This window comes from Sceloporus occidentalis, unplaced genomic scaffold (genome assembly GCF_023333645.1).
Source record: "Sceloporus occidentalis isolate IW3139 unplaced genomic scaffold, rSceOcc1.0.p SCAF_6, whole genome shotgun sequence".
Taxonomy (NCBI): domain Eukaryota; kingdom Metazoa; phylum Chordata; class Lepidosauria; order Squamata; family Phrynosomatidae; genus Sceloporus; species Sceloporus occidentalis.
This window is the reverse complement of record NW_028316986.1, coordinates 2,378,414-2,403,520: the sequence shown is the minus strand read 5'-3', so window position 1 is coordinate 2,403,520 and position 25,107 is coordinate 2,378,414. Positions and strand designations below refer to the sequence as shown.

General features: G+C 44.9%; 1 protein-coding gene across 15 annotated transcripts in view; it reads right to left on the bottom strand.

The window, feature by feature from the left end:
- The window catches only part of OTOF (otoferlin), a 198,113-nt gene that overhangs the window by 18,203 nt on the left and 154,803 nt on the right, over positions 1-25,107 (bottom strand). For 9 of the 15 annotated variants that reach the window (XM_089528705.1, XM_089528704.1, XM_089528703.1 and 6 more), the window contains 13 exons: positions 24,620-24,781; positions 23,257-23,419; positions 20,967-21,097; positions 17,511-17,540; positions 14,808-14,939; positions 13,996-14,062; positions 10,861-11,024; positions 8,379-8,513; positions 6,915-7,052; positions 5,312-5,439; positions 4,674-4,844; positions 2,232-2,392; positions 541-683 (listed from right to left, as the gene is read on the bottom strand). In XM_089528705.1, coding sequence (XP_089384831.1) covers positions 541-683; positions 2,232-2,392; positions 4,674-4,844; positions 5,312-5,439; positions 6,915-7,052; positions 8,379-8,513; positions 10,861-11,024; positions 13,996-14,062; positions 14,808-14,939; positions 17,511-17,540; positions 20,967-21,097; positions 23,257-23,419; positions 24,620-24,781 — 1,725 coding nt within the window. The remainder of the gene's footprint in view (positions 1-540; positions 684-2,231; positions 2,393-4,673; positions 4,845-5,311; positions 5,440-6,914; positions 7,053-8,378; positions 8,514-10,860; positions 11,025-13,995; positions 14,063-14,807; positions 14,940-17,510; positions 17,541-20,966; positions 21,098-23,256; positions 23,420-24,619; positions 24,782-25,107) is intronic. The other 6 variants (XM_089528706.1, XM_089528714.1, XM_089528717.1 and 3 more) reach the window with 2 other exon arrangements.

The following is a 25,107-nucleotide window of genomic DNA, read 5'->3' as shown; positions in this document are numbered from 1 at the left end:
TTGCTGGCTCTTGATCGCTCCTCTCAACCAAGGGTCACACAGTATAGATACACCCCACTCTCTTCCATGCCAGCATTCTTTGAAGATGCCAGCCGCAGCTGCTGGTGAAACATCAGAAACAAGCTCTTGTAGAACATGGCCACATAGTCTGAAAAACCCACAAAAACTAAAAAAACAGCTCTCCATTAAGGGCCATTCATATATCCCCATTTCCCTCTAGTTATATCTGCCTCCCATCCAAATGCATTTTTAAACCATGTCATTTGTCAGTGGGGAAGTGAAACTGCTTTATTTGTGTATTCTTATATGGCAGGGGGCAGGAATAGATGGCCCTTGGAACTCTTCTAACTCTAGGATTCTGTAGAGGGTCAACTGTTGCTACCAATATGGGGTGGCCCTGCATTTGAAGATCATGGGAATGAGCATAGGGAAACTGTTTGAATGTGCAATGAAACATGAGAAATATGAATTGTTCACGCCTTCACATGTGCAGGCAAGACACAACCGAGACTGAGGGGGGGGGGGGGGGGGAGCAGGCACCTGCTCGATTCCTGGTTTGTCCGGGTTGAGCAAAGGCCGTGTTTCCACATGCTCAGGCACGAGTTTGCAGCCCACACGAGGGATTTCATCCCAGTGGTGCAGTACTGTCAAAGCCAGATGCTCATCTGTCTGCTTTTTCTGACCTGAGGACATAGAGAAAAGAGCAAGAGAGCATCAGCAAAAACAAGATTATGTTGTGATGAACACAACTGCATCTCAAGAAGGAGAAGTGAAAGGGGACTACTGCCTACAAATAAATTCAGCATATTGCTTACATCATGAACGGTGTCCTTTGAACAATGGTAGCTGAGAGCTCCCATGTCGGTGGACTGATGAATACACTCCGGATTTTAGACCGAATTTTAAAGGAGTGACCCAAGTTCCTGAAGGCCAGTCCCACCACATCCCTGTTCCCCCCACCATGGTAAACGTAGTTTGTCTTTTGATATTACTCTGATTTTCTGAGAATGGAGCAAGCTTGTTTTCTGCTGCTCCATAGACTAGGACACAGAGGAATGGATTCAAGCTCCAGGAAAAGAGATTCCACCTAAACATCAGGAATAACTTCCTGACAGTAAGAGTATCTGACAGTGGAAGATGTTGCTGCCTCTGAGGGCTGTGGAGTTTCCTTCTTTGAAGGTTTTCAGACAAAGGCTGGATGAACATCAGTCACAGGGAGTCCTTTGAATATGTATTCCTGCACAGCAGAAAGGGGTTGGATTGCATAGTCCTTGGGGGTCTCTTCCAACTCTATGATGCTATGCATCTGGGTTGCAGATGCTCTTTGGAACCTATCTGCACAGGAACTTGCTTTTTGGAAAAAAAGAAAAGTAAAGTAAAACTGTTTTTACTTTACAGGTTGAGTTGTTCTTATCCAAAATGCTTGGGACCAGAAATGTTTTGATTTCTGATTTTCCCCCTCCCCCCAAGTTTTGGAATATTTGCACATATATAATGGGATGTTTTGGAGATGGAACCCAAAATACACCTTACACACAAAGCCTGAAAGTAATGATGGCGAACCTTTTAGGGGCCAAGTGCCCAAACTAAAAGGCCTTCTAGCACCAGGTGTTACCTGGCACGAGGAGCAAGATTTCCACCCTCTGGGGGTAGGTCTTCTGGAGCAGGACTTCTCCCCCTCGCCCTCCACCTGCCTCTCCAGAGACAGCTGAAGGCCCAGGGAGAAGAGGAAGAACAGGAACAGGTGAGTGCCTGTTCCCCCTCCTTCCCTTGCACTGTCCCCAGGCCCAGCTGCCTCCGGAGAGTCAATTGAAGGTTGGGGAGAGTCGGGAAGGAGGAGGAACAGGTGTGTGCCTCTTCCTCCTACTCCTTGCCCTCTGTGTGTCAGGGAGAATGGCTTTGCGTGCCATCTCTGGCATGTGTGCCATAGGTTATACACAGTATTTTTTAAAAATAATTTTGTGCATGAAACCAAGTTTGTGTACACTGAGCCATCAGAAAGGCAAGGTGTCACTATCTCAGCCACCCATCTGGACAATTCTGGAGTATTCCAGATAAGGGAGACTCAACCTGTACTACCAGGGCTGCTTTTGGGTTCACTTCGAAGACTCAGTTCCTTTGCACTATGATCAGAGAATCGTGTCTACTCTGGTTTTAAGATCCAGGTGGCGTGATTCTAGCCCTCTTGACTCCAAAGTCATTAATGCCCACTAACTTCCATCCCCACTTACCGTTTTCATCCTCCACTTCTGTGGGGCCCATGAAGACCCGGTTGCACACCTTCACCCTCCCTCCGGGCCCATAGTGAGGTCCATCGACTTTGCCTTCTTTACACAACTTGGAGAGGATCTGGGTAGGTTTCTGGGGGTCTCGCCAGATATTGTAACCATGGCTGTGGGCAGAAATGTGAGTCAGTCAGACAGAAGCCTTCACATGCCATTAGGCTCTCGAGCCCACAGATACCTCACTGACTGTGATTTCCCGCATGGCAGGGGTTTGGACTAGATGGCCCTTGTAGTCTCTTCCAATTCCATGATTCTATAATTCTATGACTATTCCCATACCTTCCAACACTTTGCACATGAAAACTTAGATGTGTGTGCCCAAGAAAGATCAGAGTGTGGTCAAGATGGCAAAAGCGACCAACAAGAAAGACACCAGCGAGGAGAGATGCTGCAGCAGTTTGCCTTTGCCTCAGCCAACTGGGAAGGGTTCCACCTTCTCCTCTACTTTCCTTTCCCCCTGCTGACTTCTTGTTGTTGTTGTGTGCCTTTGTGTCATTTGTGACTTATGGCGACTCTAAGGTGACCCTATTAAGGTGTTTTCTTGATAAGATTTTTTCAGAGGAGGTTGGCTGAGTTAATGGAATGCAAATTGCTTTTACTCTTTCGACTCAGTTTACAGCAATTGAAGTGAATGTGAGGACAAAGGGGGGAAGTGGGAAGAGGAGAGAGAAACTGGGACATTTTAAAATGAGCTGAAAACATGGGATGGCAGAGGATTAACCGAGACTGTCCCTGCCAAACCAGCATAGTTGGAGGGTATGCAGTCCTCATATCTGCATTTGTAATTCTGTCTGCACACTCCAGGAAGCTCTTTTCAAAAAGGCACACTTTCATGACTATACACAGGCTTGATTTGCCCTCAAATGGCAGAATGGGGTTGGACTGGATGGCCCTTGTGGTCTCTTCCAACTCTATGATTCTATGATTCAAGGTAATTAATAATAATCATTCAGAAATTCTCTCCCAAAGCAGCGGTGAGGAGGGTGCAGTCCAGGGCACACAGCTTCTACTGCTGCAGTCTGAGATTGAAGTGCAGAAGTAGTTTATGCTCAACTGAACACAAGGGAAAGGCAAAGGAATAGTCTTGTGCTTCCAAGTCAACTCAGGCAAAAGCAAACAGATGCAGCCTCTCCTAGATTGTGTCCTCATGAATAATTTTTGCCATCTTCATTGCACTCTGATGCTGCTTGGCCATACATGACTTTTCCCTGTGAAATGTTGTCAGTGTTGTGATCTGTGAAATGTTGGATGGCATGGTTAGGCAGGGAGGTCCAGTGTGGTGTAGTGGTTTGAGAGTTGGACAGTGACTCTGGAGACTAGGGTTCGAATCTCAGCTCAGCCATGGAGACTCACTGGGCAACTCTGGGCAAGTCACACTCTCTCAGCCTCAGTAGGAAATACCCTCTGCAAAGAAACCCTATGACAGATTCATCTTAGGGTCTCCATAAGTTGGAAACGACTCAAAGGCACACAACAACATACATGCCCTGGGTGAGTTTTAATGCTTGAAAACTGCTCTGTTTTAAAATGGTATTTTAGGATTGTTTTTGGGCTGCTTTTAAAACCTTTTAAAGAGCGTGTCCTGAGGAGGGTAACCAAAATGGTGGAAGGTCTGGAAACCGTGCCCTATGAGAAGCGGCTTAGGAAGCTGGGTATGTTTAGCCTGGAGAAGAGAAGGTCAAGAGGTGATATGACAGCCCTGTTTAAATATTTGAAGGGGTGTCATATTGAGGAGGGAGCAAGCTTGTTTTCTGCTGCTCCAGATACTAAAATATGGAGCAATGAATGCAAGCTCCAGGAAAAGATTCCACCTATTCATTAGGAAGAACTACCTGAAGATAAGAGACGTTCAAGAGTGGAACATGCTGACTTGGAGAGTGGTGGAGTCTTCTTTGGAGGTTTTTAAACAGAGGCTGGATGGTCACCTGTTGGGTGCTTTCATGCTATCTTTCTGCATGGCAGAAGGGGGTTGGAACTGATGGCCCTTGAGGTCTCTTCCAACTCTATGATTCTATGATTTGCAGCAGTGGTGACGGTGGCGGATGTCATGGTGGGATGCATTGTAAACAGCAGCCCAGCACTGCAGTGGGAGGCTCTGGATTTTCTGGGGGAATCCAGAGCAAAAGGTGATTTATTTAAAATCATGTTAAGGGTGGTATACTTCAGGTTTGGCCGCATGTTATCTGGACAGTTCACAGCAGAACCAGGTATTGGGCCCTGTGTCATCTGCACACTGAGAGGATAGGGGAAAGGATGCTTTATTTGGCTTGTGCGGAGAGGGCCACTGAATCTTAACACAGTTGCAACATGCAAAAGGCAAGTCTATGGCAATTGCACACAAGGCTTCACTAGTGCAAAATTCAGCTCCGAAGAAGGAAGGATGCTTACATGGCATAAGTCTGGGCAATGCCACAGGTCGCTCTGTGCTTGCTGTAGTATCGGTTCTCCAGATCTATCTTTGTTTCGCCAATCAAATCATCGGAGCCCACCAGGTCCCAGTCGTAGATTGCCACAGTCAGCATTGATTCCATGGGGAACGTGGCCTCAATGTCAAAGGACCTGCAATGGGAGAAAGACAGAAATGTGCGACTGCGAGGAAACCTTTTTTTTTTTTTTTAAATGAAATAGAATTGCTGTTCTGCAGCCATGGCTATTGATCATCCAAATCTCCACCCCTCTCTTCCCAATGTATTTCCCATGATAGGCAATTTGTGGCCTTCCACACACGATATTCCTTTGCTCTTCCACATTGCAGATGTAAAGCAGTTTGACATCATTTTAACTGTCATGGTTCCATCTTGCGGACTTGAGATTTGTAGTTGAAGTATTGAGCCTGGTCTGTCTGCCTCAATCCCAGGATTCCATAGTATAGAATCATGGCAATTAAAGTGGTGTCAAACTGCTTTAATACTGCAGTATTAAAGCAACCCCAGATTGCCTTTTTGGTTGGGGAGGCCCTGGATTTGGCCGCTGTTAATGGCTGGCATATGGCAAAACCAGTTGGGTTCTCTGCAGGGTTGCCTTACTTTCCAAAAACTGGGTTCAGCTGCTTAGAGATGTAGTTTTCTTTATCCTTGATGTCTGTCTTTCCCAGCTTAATGACGACATAGGGATCGGCTTTTCCATTAATGTCAGCGGGATGCAAATCGGTTGCCTGGAAAGAAAACCCCATCAACAGTCAAAGCTAGTTTGCAATTGCATTTCATACCTTTCCAATGAGAATGATCAAGGCTTGGTTTTTATTTTTCTTCTTTAAAAAATATTACTATTTCAATAATGTTTAGAAATAATTTTGAATGACTACAATTGAATTACAATTTTTGCTATTATTTTCAAAAATTCATGCAGTATGTCAGTTAAATCCCTCTTCCATTTCCAGCTGCATTTCATCCTCTGAATTGCCTCTCCATCTGTCCTCCTCCCCAAAATAGCAGCTATGTTTTTGGATGATGAACAAAGAGCTAAAGAATAGCTTCATCCAACCCATCCAGGAAGAGTGAACACGGCTGCATATCTACACTGCACAATTAATGCAGTTTGACACTGCTTTAACTGCCAGCACTTAATGCCATAGGATTCTGGGATTTGTAGTTTTATGAGATATTTAGCCTTCTCTGCCAGAGAGTTCTGGTGCTGCAACAAACTAAAAACCCCAGAGGTTCATAGCATGGAGCCACAGCAGTTTAAAGTGGTATCAAATTGCATCAGTTTTCCAGCCTGTGTTACTAACAGGGTGCTCCTGGTTGTATCTGGGAGGGGATAGGGCCTTTCCCCTAAATAAGAATTCTGCCCCTCCAAATGAAAATTTCCTTCAGTCTCCAAATTTCTAGCATTTCTAGCACTGCAAATTTCGAGCTGAAAATAATTCAGACCTAATGGTTTAAACAATTGTTTGCTATTTTCATATTCCTGGGGTTTCTTTATTTTTACCTTTGTTTTGAATGTCAAAACAGTATTTCTAAAGGCTCTGCAGAAGTTGTAGGGTGAATCTAGACTGAGGAAATAATGCCATTTGACACTACTTTAAGTGCTGTAGCTCCATCCTAAGGAATTTAGGGGTTTGTCGTTTTACAAGGTCTTTAGCCTTCTCTGCCAAAGAGTGCCAATGACTCAAAAAACTACACATTCCACGATTCTGTAGGATGGAGAGCCAGGGCAGTTAAAAGTGCTGTCAAACTGCATATTTCATAAGGGAGTCTGGAGAATGGCCATATTGAGAACAATGTTCTAATAAAGGGATGTCTAGACTTCCACTTCTGATTTTACTCTAGTTCTCAAATTTCTAGTAGTCTGCCCTACATAAGTCTTTGGGCATGGACATTATATACATTATTCTATGTCCACGCCGAAAGATTTATGTAGGACAGACTACTAGAAATTTGATAACTGGAATTACTGAGCATAAGAATCAAATCAGAAGTCTAAACTGCATTATTTCTACAGTTTAGATGCACCCCTAATTTTCTGCAATGTTGGAGCCTTAGGGACAGAAGGCAAATTTCACTGGGGAGGGAAGAATTGTTATTGGAGGGGGGGGGGGACACAATGTCCTTATTTTTGCACACCTCCCCTGCCACCTAGTATGTATGCAGAAAAGGGGCTTGAAAACTACTTTTACTTTGCTCTTACCCTCACAACGTAGACCCGGACCAAGACGTTGATGGGGTCATTGCTGGGGATTCCTTGGAACATGCCAAAATTGGGATCGTAGCCGGCTTCTTTGGTAATGTCATCCGGGAGCGGAACTTTGTAGACACACAAGGAGCCCTGGGGTGCAAGAAGTCATTTTAGTCTGGTTTAAATGGAACCTAAGTCTGGTTTGGATAAAGCACAGTATTTGCTAACTATCCTCCGTCTTAGGTCCTTTTGCAAAAGGAGCACGCTGCCATTGAAATGAATGGGACTCCAACATATGTGAAACCTCCACGTATGGCAAGGGCGGAATATAGAATTATATATATATATATATATATATATATATATATATATCCTGTCCTTCTCCCAAGGCTGGGACTCAGGGCGGCTTACAACACTGAAATACATATAGATAGACAGATAGATTAGGACTATCATATGGTCAGCCCTCTGTATTCTGGATTCATGGATTCTACCATCCATGGCTTGAAAATATATTTGTTTAAAAATCCAAAAAGCACACCTTCATTTTGCCATTTTATAGAAGGGGCACTATTTTACAAGACCATTGTATTCAATGCGACTTGAGCACCCACAGATTTGGGTACCCACGGGGGGTCTTCTTGGAACCAAACCCCAGCAGATACCAAGGGAACCACTATACAGTATTCTGAAAAGCAAAAAAGAGGGCACATTTACCAACCCACTACTGCAGAACAACAATTGCTATGGTGACTTTAAATATCTACTATATATTTTAGGACTGAAAAAGAGGACATGCCCAGGAAAAGGGGGACATATGGTAACCCCAAGACAGATATGCAAAGGGATCTTGTGGTACCTTTGAGACTAACTGAAATAAAGACGTTGGCACCATTAACTTTCACAGACTTAGGTCTACTTCTTCAGATGCGATTGATGGAGTGGAGAGCCAGGGACAGACCTATATATGCCATTGGTATGTGAGATTGTAAATTCAAACTCAAAATTCAAACTTTGTATATGTAAATAAAGTGGCAGGTCCAGTTTTAATTATGGTCATTGGTGGACAAAGGCAGCAGAAGCTATAGCCTGCAGGTGAGAATGGGAAACACACTAATGGCATATATAGGTCTGCGTGGCACTCTACAAAATGCATCTGAGGAAGTAGACCCTGCAGCATATTTAGAAGCTTAATGCCAGCCCTGAAGGATAATAGGAGGACCCAATTTCACTTCTTTGGAGTTTGGGAAGAAGAAGGGCAATTCAGGGTTGGTTGAGGGTTAAAAAAACAGCTGAGGCTGGTTAAGATATGTGGCGTCAGGAGCATTTTTGCCCTCCAGTTCTAAGATGCAATGAGACTCTTTGTTTTTAATCCTGCAACCGTTCCACATGGGCACCTCTCTGGAAAAAGGATACTGTGGCATGTGGTGACATTACAAACTCCTCTCGAGTTGCTCCCATCAGGTCCAGACCCACCTTGAACCGGCCCACGATGCGATCATCGTCTGCCACATTGTCATCATCGTCGCCAATCTTCCCACGGAAAAGGTTGAAGGTATGTAGCCAGTCCTCAAAGGTGTCAAACTCAAGCTCCAACTCTTTGGGGAAGACCTAGGGCGACAAGGAACCAGTCGTGTTAGCCAAGCTGGCTGCACAGGCCATGAAACATCTGGCGACCAGCCTTACCTATCCTATAGTCATAGGGTTGTGTGACCTGTGAGACCAGAAGGAGGCTGCTGTTCAAATGGATAATCCTACAGTTGTAGGATTGAAAGGGGACCCCGGTGGAACATCTATATGGCTAAGGGCCAGGCTATCTGGTAGACTACATGTGGGCAACTGGTCCTTCCTATCCTACAATCATAGGATTGAAAGAGGACTCCAGGGATCATCTATACGGCTCAGTGCCAGGCTATCTAGTAGACCATATCTGAGCAACCGGTCTTTCCTATTCTACATTCATAGGATTGAAAGGTGACTCCAGGGATCATCTATACAGCTCAGTGCCAGGCTATCTGGTAGACCATATATGGGGAACTGGCTTTTCCTATCCTACAATCATAGGATTGAAAGGGGACCCCAGGGGATCATCTATATAGATCCAGGCCAGGCTACCTGGGAGACTGTATATTAGTATATGAGAATCCCTTGGCCAGTAGCTTCCAAACTTTGCTCCTGTGGTGCATATGGCCATGCTACCATTATGGATAGCCCCCATTGTCCCCAGTGGTGACACATGTATGTGGCCACATGTGGCTATGTGCATGTGCCACTATTGAAAATCCATTGTCTCTAATGGTGGTACGGCCACATGGTTGCACCGCCATTGGGGACAACATAGACTTGGGCATCCACAGATTCTGGTATCCATTGGGGGGGTCCGGAATGGACCCCCGTGGATACCGAGGGCCGACTGTATAGTTTTAAAAATTGTAAGCTGCCTTGAGTTCCAATTTTGAGAGAAAGGCAGGATAATTCTCATTTTCATCATCATCATCACCATCCAGTCCCTTGGCATTGCTGGAATCCACAGTGGTGCATGAATGCACAGTGGTGCATTCATGGAAAGTGACCATCCAATCTCTTTAAAAAAGGGAATAAGTCCATCTATTTCTATGGAGGGTTCCTTGACTGGTTTAAGGGCAGCAGTGCTCAGAATCATCCAAGTGCGGAACTGGCTAGAATTGTCCAAAAATGTCCAGAGTACTAGATTACCCCTGAGGGAATTCTGCAGCTCTATAACTGTATTATTCTATGATTTGAGGCAGGGGTAGGCAACCTTTTTGAGCTGGGGGCCGGGTTGCTGTCCCTCAGACAACTGGGGGGCCGAAGCCGGGGAGGAGCTTCCACCCTCCGGGGGCGGGGCCGCGTGCTGGGGGTGGAGCTTCCACCCTCCAGGGCGTAGCTGCATGCCGGGGGTGGAGCTTCCACCCTCTGGGGGAGGGGCCAGCGCTGGAGGCCTCCCCCTCTTTGCCGGCCCCTGACGGGGGCCCAGGCCCCGTCAGAGGCCGGAAAAAGAGCCGGCAGGGCGCCAGCGCTGGAGGCCTCCCCCTCTTTCTCGGGCCTGCGGGCTCCTTCTCAGCCTCCACAGAGGCCGAGAAGGAGGGAGGAGGCCGGCAGCCCCCCAAAGGCCGTTCGCACGAGAGGCAGGAGGCCAGCGGCCCCCCAAAGGCCGTTCACACGAGAGGCAGGAGGCCGGCAGCCCCCCAAAGGCCGTTCGCACGAGAGGCAGGAGGCCGGCGGCCCCCCAAAGGCCCCACCTGAGTGGCCCGGTCCTGCCACCGATTGCCGCCGGCGCGGGGCCTTTGGCAATCGGCGGCAGGACCAGGCTTGGGTTGGTCCCCCCGGCCTCGGCGGGCTGCATGTGGCCTGCAGGCCAGGGGTTGCCGACCCCTGATTTGAGGTCTCTTGTATGGCCAGTGGGACCTATATATGAATTACAGTTGTCCCTCAGGTTTCACAGGGGATCTGTTCTGGATCCCTCCGCGAAAAAGGAGACTCGCCTATATTCAAGCCCCATAGACTTGAATGGAGCGCGTGCCTGGGAGCGCGCACAGGGCATGCGCTGTGGGGGCATGCTCCATTGAAAATAATGGAGGTTGCCCCTCTGTGAATATTCAAGACCATGGACCTCAAATTGCAAGAAAAGAGTGGCAACTATATTCTCAGTTAATTTTCTAGTTGGTAGTGCAGAGCCAAACTTGTTTTAGCAGAAGTTGGCTGCTCATCTATCAAGGAAGCTGTGGATTTTCTGCATTTACAAGTGTTTGGATTAGATTATCCTTAGGGTCCCTGCTAACTCTGCAGTGTTGTGACTCTATCTTGGATGGAGGCGGACTCTCCTTCATCAAAGGTTTTGAAACAGAGGTTAGATAGCAACTTCTCAGAGTGGTTTAACTGTAGATTCAACATGACCTTGTTGGAGAGGGCTGGTCTACATTTTCTATGACATTCTCACCTTCAGCTCATCAATCTTTTGCTTGTTCTTCTTCTCAAGAGCTTCAGGAGGCTGCTGCTGCTGTTGTTGCTTCTTCTTCTTGTCCTCCTTGGCTGCCTTGGTTTTCTCCTTGGTCTTCCCTTGGCCCTTGGCGCCTTTCATAGGAGAGTCATCAAGTCTGATTTCTGAACCCCAAAGGAAGAGGCAAGTGATGGACAATGGAGGGGAAGGGAAGGCGGCAGGCAGGGGGTCAAGGCCAAGGAGAAAGGGACCTTCCACCATGTTGGGCATGGAAGTTGGCAGGCAGTCATTAAAAAAGTTTAGTGCCATTCCAAACTGAATCCCCTCCACCTGATATTAAGGTATGGGTTGAGCCTCCCTTATCCATAACGCTTTGGATTTTGGAATATTTGGACTGAGATATCTTGGAGATGAGATGAGACAGGGCATTTTTTATTTATTTCAGGAGTCCTAGAGGCCACAAAGCAGCCTTGGGGCCACATGTGGCCCGTGGACAACATTTTGCCCAACCCTGCCTTGGACCACAAGGGGATATAGAGAACTCTTGTTGGGTCTAATAATACCCAATCCCTGGAGCGAGATTCTGCCCCTGCCAATTTTCATGGGCTCTTTCTCAATGGCTGGATGGGGACAGAAAAGGTACACAGTGAGAAATGGGAAAGGCTCACACCGAGAAAACAGAATACACCCAAAGCTGAGCATTTGAATGGTTGCCAAAGACGGAGCGGGAGAAAGAGAGAAAGAGAGAGAGAAAGAAAGAAAGAAAGAAAGGAATGGACAGTAGCACAAAAAGCATTCCGATAGTATGGAAAACGTGTCGATAGAGGGACAGTGCCGATTGCAAACTACGGCGCATTACAGACGGGCCTAAGAGGCGCTGTCCTCTCGCCGCGATTACGCGCGAGGGGCGGCGCTTCCGGATGCGCCTTGCCCCTCGCACGTAACCAATACGTCAAGATAGCGGCGCCCATAAAGATGGGCGCCGCCATCTTGACGTAGAGGACGCTCTGCATCCGCATGTCCAAACCCAGAAGAGACATCGCGAGTGCGCGCTTTGGCACTTGCGACGTCTCTTCCGGGTTGCCGGAAGGAGCGCAATTTTCGCGCTCCTTTTTTGCAGCGCGGAGGATTCGCGCAGTTTGGCTGCTGCGGCTCTTCCACGCTGCAACCGGCAGCGGCCTGAGACCGCCCCTTTTGGGCGGTCTGTAACGGGCCTACAGTTGTGTCATGTTTTCTTTACATGCCCAGTTAGAAAAAAAGCCAATTTTGCCATGTACAGTAACAGTTCCCTTTCCAGAACATCAGTGATGGCTAATCATACATCATAATTGTTTTTTGTGGTTTTTTCGGCTTTTGTGGCAATGTTCGAGAACATGGAACCCGAAAAACCCACAAAAAACTATGGATGCTGGCTATGAAAGCCTTCAACTTCACATACATCATAATGCTCTGGTTATCTCTATAAATCAGATACAGGTTGCATCTCCCTTATCCATAATGTTGTTGGGAGGAGAAGTGTTTTGGATTTTCGAGTTTTTCGGCTTTTGGAATAGTTGCATCTACACAATGAGGTATCTTTGAGATGAGACCTAAGCACAAACATGACATTCATCTATGTTTTGTATACACCTTATACATATAGCCTGAAGGTCCTTTTATACACAATATTTTAAATAATTTTGTGCATGAAACAAAGCTGGTGTACAATGAAACATCAGAAAGCAAAGGTGTTGCTTTCTCAGCCCCCCATGTGGACAATTTTGGATTTGGGAACATTCCTGAATTCGGATGAGGGAAACTCAAACTGTAATTGGTTCCCTGCAACCTCCAAAAGCAAATGCAGGATGAAATCCTGTTGGTGCACTGCACTGGTGCATTTGTACCTGCAAAGACAGCAGTGACAGAGGAAGATGGCTGTGGGTCATGAAGGAAATAAGATATGGGAGAGACAGTGCCCATAGATATGAGCCAACATCTTATTGACATAGGCAAGTGTAAGTCCATCTTACACCTGTGCATGCCTTTTCTTTCTTTCTTTCTTTCTTTCTTTCTTTCTTTCTTTCTTTCTCTCTCTTTTTTTTTTTTTTGATATCCTATCCCACACTTTGCCATGACGAAAGTCTCATTCTTTGGAGGTCTTTAAGTAGAGGCTGGATTGCCATCTGCCAGGGATGCTTTGATTGCAAGTTCCTGCATGGCAGGATGGCCCTTGGGGTCTCTTCCAACTCTATGATTCTATGAGTCTATGAAAAGACCTCCCCCAGCTCACCATTTAGATGCTGTAGCTAAATCAGTGGCTTGTGGAGGTGAAATCAGGGAAGCGTCTGGCTATGTCCCTGTAACCAGATAGAGAATGAATCCAGTAGACTTCAGTGGATGTCATCAGTCTGAGCCTGGTTACAGGGACATAGCCAGATGTTTCTCCAACTTCTTTGTTGTCAAACTGAAAACCAGAGAGGGCTCCAGTAGTTTTAATGGCTATGTTAAAGAGGGGATTTTAGCAGGTGTTGCTTGCCACACAACCACCTTGTATGGTTTTCTCCGCCTTTCCCAAACTTGGAAATCAGAGAAGTGTCTAGCTATGTCCCTGTCACCAGATAGGAAATAATCTGGTAGACCTCAGTCTGCAGCTGGCTACAGGGGCATAGCCAGATGCTTCCCCAATCCCTATGGTTGCCAGAGTGAAAACAAGAGTGAGCCCCTGTAGCTTGAATGGCTATATTAAAGAGGGAATTTTAGCAAGTGTTGCTTGTCCCACAACCACATAAGAAGCGACATGTGCTAAAACTTCCTCTTCCATACAACTATTAAAAGTAGAGGAGCCCTCTCCAGTTTCTGCTCTGAGAACCCTACTTGCCTCTTACTTCCAACCACAGCAGCTCAACAGCAACTTCAATGCACTGAGAGGAGAGACAAAATAGTGTAGTTCCACTCAGGATTAACAGATATCAGCCTCTGTCTGCATTCTTTTGTCACTGCTGTGCAACCCTGGAAAACCAGTGTTTAATTCTTGGCCCTATGATTCTAGGTTCTGGCGAACTCAGAAGTTTGCCTTGTTTGTGACATTTCCCAAATCCAGTGAAAGCATTCCTTTCCTCTCCAATCCCTATCCCTTTCATCTTTCCAGTACTTTACCATCAGACAGCTCCATCTCTTCCTTCTCCTCCGCTTCCACTGCAGCTGCCTCCTGTTGCCAAAGTAACTAGAAAAAGAAAAGTTACAAAATGGGAAAGGTGAATAGGGAGCCTTTTTGGACATGGGTGATCACAGTCCTTCAGACTTGGAGTGGGCCACATCCAGCCTTTTAGATTTTCTTGGACTGCAATCCCCAGCATCCCTAGCCAAGAGAGAGGCAGGTGAGGAATGCTGGGAGCTGCAGTTCAATAACATCCAGGGCAGATAGATGCTTGATTCCCATCCCTGTTTTAGACATAGGTGAATACATTCAGTGATCTGGTGACCAATTTTCTACCTTGGGGAACCCTATGAGGAAAAGGTGAAACTAAAAAAATTAAAATTGTGAAATTTAAAATGTGGATTGTTTTGATATGAGTATAGTGTGGTGTCATCTGAATATTTTAGGCTGTTGATGTTCTTTTCTTCTACCTTCACTCCTCCTCCGAGTCTAGGCCTGCTTTTCGCACTATATTTTCTGCATACAGGTTGAATAAATAGGGTGATGGTATGCAACCTCACCCGAAACCCTTTGTCAGATGCTTCTAAATCCCCCCCCCCCCAAAATTGCAAAAATGCCCAAACAGCCCCTAGAATGCCTTTGGGGGCAAAAAAAAAAAATACTTTTAGGGAAAGGCACTTTTGCGATTTAAAAAAAGGTCTTCATGGGACGCTGGGTCTGGTTGGGCCCAGAGACCACCTTTTGCCCAACCCTGTCTTCCAGGAATACTTTTAATACGAGTTTACTTTGACTGTCATCCTCAGTCACTGACCTCCTTCATCGTTTCGATGGAAGCAAAATACTTGGACCACCAGTCCAGCATGCTCTCGTCAGGTTCCTCTTCCTCCATTTCTTCTATGCCTCCTTTCTTTTTCTTCTTCTTTTTCTCCTTCTCTTCTTCTGACTGCAGAATAGTGGACAACAGGGAAGACACATTCACCATGTCTCTCTGCTTTTCTGATTTCTAGGCACCTTTTGGGAGGAGGAGATCTGGGGTCTTTGGGGGTCTTTAGGGGTCAAGCTTTTTTTATATTATACTATTGTATTTCCCATAATATTAAGTAAAATAATGTCTATTCATCAGGGGCTTAACTTAATGGTCTCCAGAGTTGCTTGTGGCTCATAGGCCACACGTTGCTCACGCCTGATAGAATATCTCTCTAAGCAAAATGCCTAGGCTATATCAAATCGAGGATAAAGAGATACAGACCTAGTGGAAATGCCTCTGGCTGCTGCTGCACTGCAGAATTAATGCAGTTTGGAACTGCTTTAACTGTCATGGCTCCATCCTACGGAATCCTGGGACTTGTAGTTTGTTGTGGCACCAGAGCTCTCTGACAGAGACGGCTAAATGTTTCACAAAACTACAAATCCTAGAAGTCCATAGCATTGAGCCATGGCCGTTAAAGTGGTGTCAAACTGTATTAATTCTGCAGTGCAGATGCAGTCTATGTACTATAATACATTTCTAATAAGTACAGTATATAGAAGCAATGGACCTTGAGCAAAATGACATCTGTCTGGCATGAATGAGCCTCTTGAGAAATGTAGAAACATATGCTATAGCTTTGTAGGGCATTATAGAGTCATGGGATTTGAGGATTGGAAGGGACCCTAAGGGCCATCTAATTCAGTGCCCTTCTGCCATGCAGGAATAAGCAGCTAACACACTCCTGAGAGATATTCATCTGATGTCTTGTTAGAAACCTTGAAAGATGGAGAACCCTCCACTCTCCAAGGCAGTCTCTTCCACTGTTAAATGGTTCTTACAATGAAGAAGTGCTTCTTAATGTTTAGGAGGAATCTCTTTTCCTATAGTTCCAATCCATTGCTTACAGTCTTAGGGGCTGTACAAACAAACTCTATGCCGCCCCTCGAAGCGCTGGGTTGGGGATGCAGCAACCGCATGCCATGCATATTATTTGCTTTAATGTCTGCCACGAATCGTCCTCTAATTTGACGGTAGGTAAACTGTGAACATTTATAACCTTCTGCCAACAATTGTTCTAGGGATTTTAATTTCATGTCATTTTGTTTTCCCTCCAATAACTCTTCATATGTGACCCATTTTTCCTCATCTAGTTGAACTCTGTTAAAGAAGGCTTCATTGATGGAGGGCCATTTGGGGATATAATTGCAGGATCTTGGTTTTAATTTAAACCAAATTCTTAATAATGAATGTCTTATATAATGGTCTTTAAAATCTCTATTTACTTCTACTTTATTATAAAATAAATAGCTGTACCAGCCAAATCTAATATCTGGGCCCTCCAGCTGTAGCATTCTTTTATTCTCACATTTTAACCAATCCTTAGAAGTGTGCTTATTTGCACTCTTTAACCTTTGTTTATCTATTCTCTTTACTTATATCCTTGTTTTTCTTCCACATTTTCTCATCCTCCCCTTCATATATTTCCAAATTCTGTGTGTGAGTTGATTTTATCTCAGCTCCTCTGTCATTATTTATGTGCTGCGGGTAGAATTGCACACAAACCTCAATATATCTTTTTCACTTTTACTGCACTGCAAACTTAATCCTGGACAGATCTTTTATACCTTCAATTGAATCTACCAATAATTGTTTTAACTCCTTTCTCTTTTTCTGCCTTCGAAATATTTATCCCTTTCCCTCATATATTTACATAAATTTGCACATATGTATACATTTCTCTTCTTCTAAAGATTTGCTTCATAGTTACATATATTTGCACACATTTATACACTCATTTTTCTATCTATGTAAAAATACTTGCTCATCAGTTCAAGGTTTCAAATTGGATCTTAGTCTTAATCAAAGTCCATTATTGTGGAGTCGAAGGCTTTCATGGCCGGCATCCATAGTTTTTTGTGGGGTTTGGGGGCTATGTGCCCATGTTCTAGATCTAGAAGAGTTTCTTCCTGACGTTTTGCCAGCATCTGTCTATGAATTTCTCTGGATGCCAGCCACAGATGCAGGCGAAACGTCAGGAAGAAACGCTTCTAGATCTAGAACATAGGCACATAGCCCCAAAACCCCACAAAAAACTAAAGCCCATTATTACATTTTCCCTCCATCTTCGGGTTGGAAATTCAATTATTTTGTTCCAGTCCGCTAGATTTATTTTTTTTTAGTCTCTTTTATTTAGGTGTCTGGTTAACTTGTCTGTTTCCAACATGTCCAGCCCGTAAGGATGCTTAAATGTGGATGTCAATTGGACTATTTGGACAATAAAGTTGTTCATGAGTTTGGAGCCCACAAAACCAGAAGGTGACTCAAAGTAACTTGACAGATCATCTGACAAATGGGGGGGGGGGGAATTCAGATTAAAGGAATGGGTGGGGACACATCCCTGTTTCCGCTAGATTGGAGAGAAGCTATTTTAGTTGGAGATGTCTTCTCCAGGTTGCCTGAGAAGAGGACTCTGGAGGATAGTTAATGTCAACGTACCTTAGATCACAACCACACAAAGCCAAGCCAAACACAGCAGCCACTTACCACATCCACCTTCACAACTGCGTCAGAGTTCTGCCAAAAGGAAGAGGAATGGGGAAGAACAAGCAACAGTTAACAACACAAACGCAAGGAAGCTGCCATTTGCAATGCTCCAACACAGTGGGCAAAGAGGACGCAAAAAGCCTATCTGATGGAGAGGCTAAAGAGCAAGAAAGCAAAGAAGGAGATGGCCTAGGTCAGAAGGACATGCCAATGGCCAACATCAACTGGAAGGGTTGCTAAGGATGAGCAATAATGAGATGGTTCTGGGAACTGGCCAGTCCCAGAACTGAGTCCCAAATAAAGATGATATGATATAATTCCAACAAGATGGTAGAATGATGATCTAAGATGGCAGTGCTCCAGTCTTTGGTCCTCTAGAAGATTTGGACTCCATTTCCTACAATTCCTGTCCATTGGCCATGCTGGAAGGGGCTTCCAGGAGGCAAAGTCCTGGAGGACCAAAGGTTGAGAAACACTGGTCCAAGGCTAGTGGTCCAAGTGGCCCAAGGTTCCCAACTGCTGGTCCTCCAGATGCTTTGGACTTCAACTTCCGTAATTCCTGACTTGGCCAAGTTGGCTCAGATCAGACATCCAGGACAAATGGAGGTCTAAAGGTTGGGAACCACTGGTCTAAGGGAAACACACCCTTCTACCAATGTTTCTGCACTTCACTGCTAGAGCAGTTTCGTACCACTTTAATCATCATGGTTCCTGTCACTGACAATGTGGCTCATTTGGAGATTTTTAAATTGTGTGTGTGTTTTTTTAAAGCATCTGTTAATAATAAAATAGTCACTGTAGAGTAAGTGCTCTGAAAGTTTGATTAGGTCTCTTCTAGGAGGCCAGAGTTCGAATCCCTGTTCAGCCATGGAAACCCATTGTGTGACCTGAGGCAAGTCACACTATCTCAGCAGCCTCAGAAAAAGGCAATGACACACTTCATTGGAATAATTATTGCCGATAAAACCTAGAGTCACCTTGAAGGCACATAACAACAATGATCATATTAATAATTATTTGAAATGAAGTTAATAGGCTTTACCTATAAAGCCCTAAATGGCTTGGGCCCAGGGTACTTGGAGGACCGCTTCTCCCCATATAATCCGCCCCGCACTCTTAGGTCGGGAGAGAAACATCTCCTAACAGTTCCAGATGTTGGTTATGCTGCTGCGAGGAGGGCATATTCTGTTTCAGCCCCTCAACTCTGGAACTCTCTCCCCAATGAGCTCCGCATGTCCAGTTCCCTTGATGTATTCAAGAAATACTTGAAGACTTATCTATTCCGCCAGGCTTTCCCCCCATGAACCTTGTTGTCATTCTTCTCCCCTGAAATTGTGATGTATTCCACCTTTTAGCCTTTTGTATAAATGTTGATGTTACGTTTTACTGTGATTGTTGTTGTACACTGTTGTTTTTAACTGGTTTTATTATTGTTGTGAACCGCTATGATCTATGGAATAGCGGTATATAAATAATTTTTATTATTATTATTATTATTATTATTATTATTATTATTTGTCAGTGAAACCAAACTTTGGTGGTTAAAAGAGTTCCTTACAGGTTGCTGCTACACTGCAGAATTAATGCAGTTTGACACTACTTTAAATGCCATGGCTCCATACTATGGAATCCTGGGATATATAGTTTGTTGTGGCACCAGAGAGAAAAGACTAAATAGCTCACAAAACTGCAAATCCCAGAATACTATAGCACTGAGCCATGGCAGTTAAAGCGGTGTCAAACTGCTCTGATTCTGCAGTACAGACGCAGCATACAGCCAATGTATGCTTGTTTTTATATCCCATTTGGGGAGAAAGGCGGGATATGCATCTAATAAATAAATAAGTAAATACATACATACATAAATAAAATATTTACATCGATAATGATCTGGGATTTGTAGCTGAGTGAGGAACTTAGCTTTTTTCTGTGCTCTAGTGCCTATTCTAAATTCCTCGCCAAACTACAAATCCCAGGATTCTTTAGGATGGCGCCCCGAGAGTTAATGTGGGATTGAACTGCTCTAACTGTGCAGTGTGTATACCCCCCAGGTCTCTTCATCATGCAAGCAAAGCAGGAAAGGACAAACTGATGCAATACGATTGGGAGGCAAGGCTATGCGACACAAGCATCTGAAAGTGATCCCTAGAGGCTATGGTAAACTTTGGAAAAGGAGGAAGAAGCAGAGCCTTGGGACAAAAGCAACACAAATAAGGCTCAGAAAGGAGCACATCTACCCTAAAACCATCATTCCCACAATGCTGTCTTAAGGACTGATAAAGGCCCTTGGAAAAAACATTAAGACTTTTGGAAGCCGAGATTCAACAACCACAACTCAAGTAGGGCCAGAGTCTGGGAAAGTTACTTTTGGAGACTACAGCTCCCCAAATTCTCCCACCAATGTGAAAGTTGTAGCACCCAAAAAGTCGGCCCTCTGTATCCACGAATTCCACCACCCACACCTTGAATATACTGTTAACTCTTTACATTTTCGGCTTTGACTTTTGCAGATCTGGTTATTTGCGGTTTTGATTTATAGGTTCTCTCTAGGAATATCTAAGTCCGCCAGTGCAATTCTTCTGGAAGTTGACCATAATAAGAGTTGTGCTGGAGAACCTAGAAGTTGCTAAAGAAAACACTTCTCTAGGAATTTGTAGGTCCTCCAGCAGGATTCTATGATCAACTTCTGGCAGACGCTGACCATAGAGTTGCACAGAGAAGGTATGCCATAAGCAGGTTTATTTTATCTATTTTAATGGATTGTGTGTACAGCACTGTGTAAATTTACAGCGCTTTATAAATAAAGCTCAACAACAACAACAACAACAACAACACTGCAAGACCTGGAGATTCCTAGAGAGATGTTCTCTCACGTAAAAAGAATAGTGATTTTTTAATTTGCATTTGGCATAGTAAAATGGTGCCCCATATATCAAAGGGCAAAATCAAGGCTTGCTTTTTGGAGTTTATATAATTTTTGAATACAGTGGGACTTTCTTATCCACTGGAGTGTGGATAACAAAATCCATGGATGCTCAAGTCCCATTAAATATAATGGTAGAGCAAAATGGAATCCCTTATATAAAATAGAAAATCAAGGTTTGCTATTTGGAATGTATACTTTTTCGGAATATTTTCAAGCTGTGGATGCTTGAATCCATGCATAAAAATTTTGTGGATAAGGAAGGCCGACTGTATTTCCAAGATATGGATGGTTGAAGCTGCGGATAAAGGGCTTACTGTATAAGGGACACCATTTTACAAGGCCATTGTGCATAATGGGACTTTGGCACCCGTGGATTTTGGTATCCATGGAGGGCCCTGGAAACAAACTACAGAAGATCCCAATGAATTTCCAGCCAGGGTCCTCTTCTCTGTTTTGGGTGATATTATTCCTTTTGAGCTATCTTGGGCCTTGGCAGCTTCATGACTTATCCACAACGTCCTGCTACTCACCGCTTCCAGCTTCACCATGGTCTCCATCTTTTTGATGGGAACCTCTGGCTCCATGTTGACCACGATTTCACCTGCGGGAGAAGAGTAGGGGCCTCCATTTGCCAGGGCCACGTAGGCATTCATGAGCTTAGCTGGACAGAGAAGGAGAAGAAGCGGGCCAAGCGGAGACGGAGACACACAGATACAGAGAGAAAGAGAGAGAGAAAGAAGAGGCGTGAATTGTTTTATGACAGAGGCAACCAGGCAGTGGTGTCACTAGGACTGGTGTCACTCCAGCGCGCTTGCTCATGCTGTCACCCCCAAGGCTGCTTGCACATATGGCAGCTGCTCGTCTCTGGCAGCCAGGCTTCTTCTGCCTTGGTGGAGGTGGGGTGCTGGTGCCACCAGGCAGTCCCTTCTAGTTCTGGCAGAGCTGCTGGATGAATCATAGACTCATAGAAGTGTAAGCGATCCCAAGGGCCATCCAGTGCAACCCCATTCTGCCATGCAGGAATATACAGTCCGAGCTCACATTGTAACAGGTGGCCATCCAGCCTCTGCTTAACCACAGCCTCCAAAGAAGGAGACCATCACTCTCCGAAGGGATGTGTTCCCCTGTTGAAAAGCTCTTAAGCGTCATGAAGTTCCTCCTAATCTTGAGGTGGAATCTCTTTTTCTGTAGCTTGCTTCCATTGCTCCATGTCCTAGTCTCTGGAGCAGCAGAAAATAAGCTTGCTCCATCCTCAACATGACACCCCTTCAACAGGGCTATGATATCACCTCTTAACCTTCTATTCTCCAGGCTACACATACTCAGTTCCCCAAATTCCCCTCACAGGGCTTGATGGTTTCCAGACCTTTCACCATTTTGGTCATCCTCTTCTGGCTTCTCCATATCTTTTTTTAATGGTGGTGCCCAAACTGGACACAATGTTATTCCAGGAGAGGTCTGACCAAAGCAAAATAGTGTAGTACTATTACTTTCCTTGATCGAGACACTACATTCCTATTGATGCAGTCTAGAATCGCATTGGCTTTTTTAGCTACTGCATCACACTGTTAGCTCTTGTTCAAATTGTGGTCTGCTAGGACTCCTAGATCCCTGTCACATGTCAAGACCTGTGTTGCCCAACTTATATCTGTGCAATTTATTTTTTCTGCCTAAGTGTAGTACCTTTCATTTCTCCCTGTTGAAAGAGGCGAATCTCTTTTCCACTTGGCCAGCAGCCCTGCTAAATCAGAAGGCGCTGCCAGGTAGCAACAGCAAACCAATTCCACTGGCGGCTGCAGCCGATGGATGGCAGAGGCACCCTGGCTGGCAGAGGGGGGTGGCCAGGGGAATCATGGGACAGATGGAAGCGATTGCCCCACCAGGTGTTCACCCCAATTCTGAGCTGTCACCTGGTGGAGCCTGAATCCCCTGCCCTCCCCTAGTGACACCTCTGCAGCCAGGTGAGACAGAGCACAGCAGAAGAAGGAGTGAAAATACAGATGTGGAGGGGAAACAAAGAAAACTATATAGGAGGACCTCGCCTTGGAATAGAAAACTTAGAAGGATGGGAAGAACACACAAATACTGGGACATGTGAGCACCATTAAGTGTTATGGATGCTCCAGGACTCAGCTGTCATCTCAAACAATTGTAACTGTATAGAACAGGCTTGGCAAAGGCTGCATGCACCACCAATTGGCTCTCAATTGTTTTGGATTTCCCACCCCCACCCCTGCTGTGTTCCTCAAAGAGTGAATTTGCTTCTAATGGAAGCCTCTGGGAATAGCGTTTCACCTTTGAAGGTGTACCGAAAAGGGGGAAAATGTCTCTGAGGCCACACTGCAGAATTAATGCATATTGACACCGCTTTAACTGCCATCTGATGGAGTTCTGGGATTTGGAGTTTGCTGTGGCACCAGAGCACTCCGACAGGGAAGGCTAAATATCTAACAAGACTACAAACCCCAAGATTTCATACCATTGAATTGATCCATGGCAGTTAAAGTGGTGTAAAGCTGCATTAATTTTGCATATAGATGCAACCCGGAGGTGTTGAGACTTTCAACCACTTTTTGTTTGGATTTTACTGCCCTAAAGATTGCTTTCTGAGATTTACTTCTTCAACTGGCTCAGCTGGCTGGGACATTTTTCTTCAATAGTAAATCTGGGACTTTCCAGGTATTCAAATTTTAACCCTACCAATGAAGGCGAAGGGAAGCCTGGAGTAGCACCCATTTCTAGGTCAGAACGTCTACTACAAGGACCCTCCATTTCTCCAGCTTCCAGGACAGGTGCCTCCCTCCATTGCTCATGGTTTACCTGCTGCGCTCCAGTGCTGAGCCTTCTTATCCGGAGGCCTGTAGATGAATTTCCTCAAGGAGTTGACCGCATGGCTCCCCACCAAGGTATAACGCCCAAAGGCCCGGCAGTCCACCACGCGGATGTTCAAGGGGGGATGGAGAAGCTCGTTCTCGGGCAGGTCCTGCAAAGGAACAGAAGGGACTTGGTGCTGGTTGTGGAGAAGAAGATGGGCAAGATGGACCTTGCATTTTGCTGTAGTCTATTATTCTGTTCATACCTTGCCTTACTCCCAAATCTGGGATTCAAAGCCACTTACAAGATAAAAGCAAAAACAAATAAAAGCATAGGAAGATCAAAAGATACCAAAAAATATGGCCTATTATTGTTTAAATATTTTATCACACCTTAGTTTTTTGTGGTTTTTGGGGGCTCTGTGGCCATATTCTAGAAGAGTTTATTTCTGACGTTTCACTGGCATCTGTGGCTGGCATCTTCAGAGACAACGTCATGTGATGCTGCCATAATTACGTTATTATCCCGCAAATAAATTTTAGGTCTGCTTTTCATTTACGGGAAAGTCTTGTGAATGAAAATCAGCACTAAAATTACTTTATTCGCGGGATAATGACACGATTATGGCAGCATCATCTGATAATCTTCAAGCAATTGCATGGTAGTGATGGGAGCATCCTACTATGCTCCCGTCACTTTTTGCAACGTGAAAGAGTCCTTACAAGTCATGCTATCCTCAACAGCCTTGCTCAGATCTTGCAAATTCAGGATTGTGGTTTCCTAAAATGGGGTCTTCCTCTTTTTCTATTTCCTTCTACCTTACAAAGCATTACAGTGGGCCCTCCACATTCACCGGGGTTAAGGTCTCAGGACCCCCATGAAAGTGGAAAAACTCCAAATAAGAAACTACCAAGTTTTTCAAGCTGAGAGAACACCACTCCAGGAATCTCTGGCACAACTCTGTGGTCAACATCCAAGGGAATTTGACCATAGAATTGTATTGGAAGACCTACAAATGCTATGAGAAGTGTTCTCTCTAGGAATATCTAGGTCCTCCAGCATGACTCTATGGTCAAATTCCAGTAGAGCCATGCCGGAGGACTGAGAGATTCCTAGACAGGACATAGTAATGTAATCCATAAATAATCAAATCTGCAAAAGTCAAAGCCGCAAATGTGGAGGGCCAAGTGTATTGTCTTTTCTAGTGAGTCACCTCTTTCCATGATGAGTCAAAGTCAACTTGATGGCAGTTAATAACAACCATGCCGCCTTAATTCAACATTTAAATAAATGAATAAATAAATAAGAGATGCTCCCATTTCTCCTCCCTGTTCACTCTTTTGCTGCTTTCCTGGAGAGAAACACTCACCACTTCAAACCACTTGACCAAGGTGCTGAAATTGGGGTTTTTCTTGTAGTTCTGGATAAGGGACGACTGGACTCCCCTTCCGGCACATTCAATGTCCACTCGAGGTCTGTCCACTTGGGCCAGGTTCACTCGCTTCAGGTCCCTCAATCCCCAGAACAAGATCTAGATGGGAGGACAAAGCAGATGTTGAGATGGTGCCAATGGTAGAAGAGGAGACGGTTTTGGAATCAGTACCTGGAGGTCTGGAGGATTTGTGGTGTGGATGGTGCAAATGTAATCGTTGTTGTTGTTGTTATGTAGAGAGATCTTGTGGTACCTTTGAGACTAACTGAAAAAATATGACAGTGGAAGGCTGCATCTACGCTGCAGAAATAATCCAGTTTGACGCCGATTTAACTGCAATGGCTCAATCCTATGGAATTCTAGGAATTGTAGTTTTGTGAAATATTTAGTCTTCTTTGTTAGAGAACTTTGGAGCCACAACAAAC